The sequence below is a fragment of the Onychomys torridus genome, unplaced genomic scaffold (genome assembly GCF_903995425.1).
Source record: "Onychomys torridus unplaced genomic scaffold, mOncTor1.1, whole genome shotgun sequence".
Taxonomy (NCBI): domain Eukaryota; kingdom Metazoa; phylum Chordata; class Mammalia; order Rodentia; family Cricetidae; genus Onychomys; species Onychomys torridus.
The window spans coordinates 1-6,229 of NW_023413428.1; the positions used below are offsets into that span (position 1 = coordinate 1).

General features: G+C 49.0%; 1 protein-coding gene across 1 annotated transcript; it reads left to right on the top strand.

Annotated features, from left to right (window-relative positions):
* Positions 1 to 487: 487 nt before the first annotated feature.
* On the top strand, positions 488 to 5,965 carry LOC118576297 (ubiquitin carboxyl-terminal hydrolase 22-like; the record flags this gene model as incomplete). The annotated part of the gene is made up of 4 exons (XM_036176600.1): positions 488 to 612; positions 1,996 to 2,058; positions 2,400 to 2,549; positions 3,223 to 5,965. Coding segments are annotated over 4 exons (381 nt in total), but the record flags the coding sequence as incomplete, so codon positions are not given.
* Between the last annotated feature and the right edge of the window lie 264 nt (positions 5,966 to 6,229).

A 6,229-nucleotide genomic window follows, 5' to 3' on the forward strand; every position in this document is an offset into this window, starting at 1 on the left:
GATCCAGAAAACAAGGACCTGAGCTTTATGGTCTAGTCCAGAGGCCGGCAGGCTCTGTGTAGGAAAAGCCAAGTAGTGGGAATTTGAGTCTTGTGGTGGTTGTTCCGTGTGTGGGTGGTTTGCCTGTGTGTTTGCACCACATGCATGCCCGGTACCCACAGAAACCAGAAGAGGGTGTTGGGTCCTCTAGGACTGGAGTTACAGACTGCTGTGAGCTGCTTTGTGGTTGCTGGGAGTCAAGCTGAGGTCCTCTAGTAGAGCAGGCAGCAGTAGTATTTGAGTCTGAAGGTTACGTGTGATCTGTATTCCCTATTCTTTATTTTATACCTTTTAAAATGTAAAAGATCAGTCCGAGTTTGGTGGTACACAGCTGTAATCCCAACGTTCGGGAGGTGAGTTAGGAGGGTCCTGAATTCCGGGTTGGCCTGAGCAGGACTGCTGGAGGGATCAGTGAGTAAAGTGGCTCCGTGGCCCAACTACTGCTTAGTCTGCTCGTGTTCCTCTCCCTTCATCTCTGCAGCGATTTGAACACTCAGCCAAACTTCGGCGGAAGATCACCACATATGTGTCGTTCCCCCTGGAGCTGGACATGACGCCCTTCATGGCCTCCAGGTACAAAGGTTTGGTGCCCTTGTGTGTGTTCAGGTGGGGAGGCAAGTTGTCTTGTGCCCAGTGCCAGGGTGTAGACAAGCTGTATTACAGCTGTATAGACCTCGTCCCCAACCTCAGTACTTACCTGGTCTCTGGTCTCACCATGGGTGCCTCTCTGTGCTGTGACTCCTTCATTGATTATTTATCAACTTTCAAATTTGGCAGCTCATCAAGATAAAGTTACAGGCAGACCATGTAACATTTTTTGGTTGATGGAGACAGATTTTGAAATACAGATAAATAGGGTTGTATTGCAACAGTAGATTCTCTTCCTTGAGATCAAATTCTGTGTACCATGGATCACATAAGATTTAACACTCAAAAAACTATAGTGCTTGCTAAAGTGTTTGCTGTCTGTGGCCAGCATGTATAAATGTGGTGGCTCAAAACCATAGAAATTTCTCACAGTAATAGAAACCAGAAATATGAAACTTGGTGAGAAGGATCCTGACAGGGTTCCCTGGTCTCATCCTGCTCCTGGAGGTTCTGCTGGTCACTCTCCTGAGCCCAAGGCCCTTCCTGAGCCTGTGACTCATCTGTTGGCCCCTGCTTTCTAGATACTAGTGGTTAGAGGTGGAGCCTGTCTAAAAGGCCTCATTTCGGCATCCCTCATCCTGTCTGCACAGGTTTCCTAAATGGCTCACATCTGCAGTTTTGAGGGTCAAGATACAGACAGTACATTTTCAGAAGCCACTCCTCAGCCCACTGTACTGTCTTGAGCAGCTTCCTATTATTAATCTAGATGCCCTTCTTGTGGCTGTGTTCCTGGGTCCACAGGTCACTGACTGAAATAATATCAGAGACCATGAGAATTGGTTCTTTAGAAAATGAGGTAGTAACATGTCCAGGGATGGGGTGACATTGTTGCTGGTTCTAAGGCCTCACAGGTCCTGCTGTCTTCTGCTAACTTTGGCTGTAAGTAAATAAACCAAGTTAGTTTGAAACCTGGCATTTCCTGTACAGCCCCTCCTCCCGTCCTACCCGACCTGCTGCTAGTGAGATACTCCACGGTGTCCTTGTGCTCTTTAAGAATGTAGTGCGGGGCTAACTTACAGCCTTTGGAAGGAGTTCTTTATTTGGTGTGTTTCGAGCAAAACTTCACAAAGCCCGTACCAGCAGCCCCTGGAGCAGAAAGTGGCTTTGGGGTCTATTGAGGGGAGGGTACTGCCACAGAAGCATTAGGCCAGGGATCTCCAGCCCAAGCTGGATTTCTTACCAGTGTGTGAGGCAGTCTGCCTAGGAAAACTGAAATAAATGAAGTATACTGCTTGGCATCAGTTAATGCTGTCATTGGAGCCTATCTCTCTGGTAAGTTAGTAACTAAGTTTTATTACTGCCTTACAGCAAAGAGAGCAGGATGAATGGGCAGTACCAGCAGCCCCTGGACAGTCTCAACAATGACAACAAGTATGTGGGTTACAGGGCTGGGTGAGTGAGTGGGCATTTCTCAGACAGCACCCTCCTGGTGCCAACCGCACTCTAGAAACCTCTGGTGTGGGTCTGCCTAGGAGCCCAGCCTCATGAGCTTGCTCTTCGGTACCATCCCTCTTGCCGTCGATAGCACAGGCGATGGTACAAGTAAACCAGTTACTGACTGGATCATCACTGCTGCCACCTCTTCTGTGCATTGCAGTTCTAGGCCAGAGCTGAGCAGTGCAGACCTGGCTCTCCCAACTCCGCAGCCAGCAAGCTCTGCTTTAGGCCAGTTCAGTAGACCGTAGTTCAGATGCTCTCTCCTTCTACACCAGGTACTCCCTGTTTGCTGTTGTTAACCATCAAGGGACCTTGGAAAGTGGCCACTACACCAGCTTCATACGGCAGCACAAAGACCAGTGGTTCAAGTGTGATGATGCCATCATCACCAAGGCCAGCATCAAGGATGTGTTGGACAGCGAAGGGTATGTCTAGGGGGTGGGGTTAGAGGGTCTGTGATGGTGCTTGTCCATCACTCCTGTCTGACCAGAGCCACAGGCTAGGCTGCATCGTCACAAGGGATATTCACCTTAATTTAGTTTGTTGCTGAAGGGACAGTGGCTCCTTGGATCAGATGTCACACCTTTAGGTTGTGATTACAGGGTGGGAGTGTTGCTGAACATAGTTCCTGTCTGTGCCTCCTCTAGATCAAAGAACATTGCGGTCAGCATTTGTCCTATCCATGCTATGCAGCGGTTCTGGATCAGCTTCTGCTGCTTTTGTTACTCATGTGTCGTCTACCCTGAGCCTCCTCAGGTCCTTAGAATTCCCAGGCCCAGGGTCAAGACAGACCACCTGCCACAGATGCAGATGGTGGATGTGAGGCTCTGGGCTCTGGGCGCCCCCTGGAGAGAGCTCATGGAGAAAGAGTGTGCTGCTTACTGGGCAGGGTTGGAGTTGAAGGAGACCTGGAGAGGTCGTGACTACAGGAAGTCACTGAGTCCAGTTGGATGATAGGAGGCCGGAAGTGTCCCTTTCCTGAAGACTTGAGGTGCTACAGTATCATACCATCAAAAAGTCAGACTTGTGGATCAGTCTTGACTGGCATAGCTATTTTGGAAGTTAGGACTAAGCCCACTTTTCCCTTTACTTCCTCAGGTACCTACTCTTCTACCACAAACAGTTCCTGGAATATGAGTAGCCTCCTGCCCTGCTGGACAGGAAAAACAAAAAGAACAAGTTGGCAAGCTCTCCGACATGACCCCTGGTCTCCCCACATCAGAACACCATGGTAACCCTCCTGTGCAGACGTGCCTCACACGTGGCCCCTCTGCACTAGGAGATGTCAGGGTGGCCATGAGCTATAAGATTGAGTGGAGCATGCCCTTGGTGGACAGGAGCTGAAGGGCCGCCTCTTCTCAACCTTGTGGTATGCTGAGGGTGGATGTCCTCAGAGCAGACCAGCCTCTGCCTAGTGCTTCACCCTGTCATCCCACACGGTTTAAAAAGCACCTACATCGTTGAAAATGAGCCCATTAAGGCTGTAGAGTGGGCAAAGTTGATGCCAGAGGGCAGACTGTTTGCAGCAGCCTTCTGTGTTTTGTGGCATTAAGGGCAGGGAGTGTGCCTGTTCTTTCTAAGGTTGTAAAATAGCCCTGGGCCCAGGTTGAGGCCACCCACAGGCTAGAAACATCTGTCCTACAGATAACTTAGCATCAACTGCATGTGGAAACATCAGCCCAGAGATTCTCTTTGTTTTCTAGAAATAGGCATCTTATCTCTACCCCTTGCTCTTTTCCCACAATAGTGAATTTCATAAATGTGATAGTAGTAAAGTGAATGATTACCGAGTTTATATGGAAGTCTAGGTGATCCTCTTTCCTCTGAAAGCAGATTGTCTTGCTTTTTGATCCGTGCCATTTGCTTGCCCTGTGCTCTGCCTTCTACATGGCTGGTGGCCAGGCAGTGGATCTTTGCAGTAGATGGAATATGCCTTGGTGGCTCCATTGATCCAATCTTCCCACATCCCTTCTTGGTCTTTGGTCCTTTTGCCTGCGCAGGTGGTTTAGTGGCCCTGTGAGATTTGTGGCTGAGTGGTCCAGGTTGGAGGCTGCATTGCACTATGTCCTCCACTGTTCCACGTTTGCTATAGTTTCAGTTACAGCCAGAATAAAAAGGCTTGGTGACCAGTTCTGCTCACAGGGTCAGTCATGAAGTTTCTTGTAAGATATTTTGCATGTGTCTTTGGACAAGGCTTAGGTTGTCTATTTCTAAGAAATTAAAGTCTAGGGTCTCAATGCTTTCTCTTTACACCACTGCCTTTTCAGTGGTGCTTGCCCAGGAACCTATGGGCACATTACCCCAGGAGTTTCAGGACCAGCAAGTATTTCCTAAGCCAGGCTCTGAGCTATAGCTCTACAGCAGGTATCATGTGCATCATTCACGCATAGCGTGTACAGCTGTGTTCTGATTGTCCTTTATTTACACACCCAAAATTTGAATTACATAGTTATCATGTAGGCAGAATTTTTTTGAACTATTTGAAGATAAGAGGACTTTTCTTCACTGATAGGCTGCAAAATGCAGGGCAGGTTCTAGCCCAGCTCCCTAGTCCGTTGTGATGGGATAGGGTAGCTATGGCAGAGTTAAGTGGTGCTGTTCAGTCAGTGTGAAATCCCCTTCAGGAGCCAAGGACAACTAACCCTCCTGTACAGTGTGCTCACTCGCCATGTTCTCTGCTGTTGTGTTCTTGTTTCTGCATTTAGAGTAGAGGACAACTTGAAGCATGTTTTAGAAGAAGCCCATTTTAAAAAATGTGGGTGGGCTCAGGTTCTCAGGCATGGACCCATGTTTGTGGACTCAGCTGTGGAGATGCCCTTGGGGAGTCATATTCTTGTGTTTGTGAATACCCAGAGGAAAGAGTTCTCTGCAGTTGGCCTAGAGGAACCAGAGCCCAACTCCTCCTGAAGGTCTGTCTCCTTGACACTCTGGTGGATGGGGCATCCAGAAGCAGGGGAAATGAGCAGGTGTGCTGGCCAGGCCTGCTTCCTCTGTCCCCAGAGCACACAGCCCATCTCTCCCTGAATTCGGGGCACTGAGGAGGACAGCACCTGTTTTCTGTCAGCCTGACTTTAACCTTTTCTATCCAAATGTATTTCCCTTCTTTACCATGGACAACATTCTAAGCACCGCACTCTGTGCCCGTGGCAAGGAGGCCAACCAACTCTGACTGCCACACATCTATCTGGCCCTCCCTCTGTGTCCTGTGACCTTCAGCATGATGTCTCAGATAGACAGGCATGTGTGGATGACTGAGGAGCGGCAGATTAGAGCAGTGGGCTTGGGAAGGTCTTCCAGTTCTGCCTTTAGATAACAAGGCAGGAAAAGGATTTCCCACCCAAGGACCATCCAGTGTAGGTGCTCAGATGGGCATGAAGTGTGTCTCATCACAGGGCTGTATTGCCCAGCCCCAGTCTTCCCATATACCACTGGTCCCAGCCTCACAGGAGGCCAGACCAGCCCTCTTCAGATGTCTTCAGTGCAGGAGGTAGAATGGGGTCTGCAGTTCCTCTCTTCATCCCAGGAGCCCCCTCAAGCTGGGCACAGGCCTGAGCGCCCTACACCATGGGAACCTGAGTGCTGTTGTGTTTGGCTTGGTATGTATGCTTTTCCTTGTGTAAAATTATTGTTCTTTTTGACAAGTGGCTTGTTTCATTTATTATAGCTTTGAAATCCTTTTGTGAGGGGAAAAATATTCAATGATTGTACTGTAGTTAGAAGTTTTATTACCAAGACATTTATGTCACTTTCTCCCCTGTCATTTTGAGGGGCTTGACTGTCTCCCTGGTGGCTTTTAGTCTTTACTATATCCTAATAAAGCTGCATTTTATTCTGAAACTGACTGCTGACCCCGTTGCTGACACAGGCAGCCACAGGGTGGGTAGTAGCAGCCAAGTTGGTGGAGAGGGTTAGCCGTGGGTTGTCTGGGTGGAGATGTCATGCACTCCACCCCCTTTCTGCCAGGCGTGGAGGCCACACTCTAGTCCCTGCTCTTGAGAGGCAGAGGCAGACAGATCTGGTCTGCATGGTAAGGTCCCAGGTAAGCCAAGGTTACACAGTAGAAACCTGGCTCAATACACAAACACAAACACTGCTGTCTTCTATG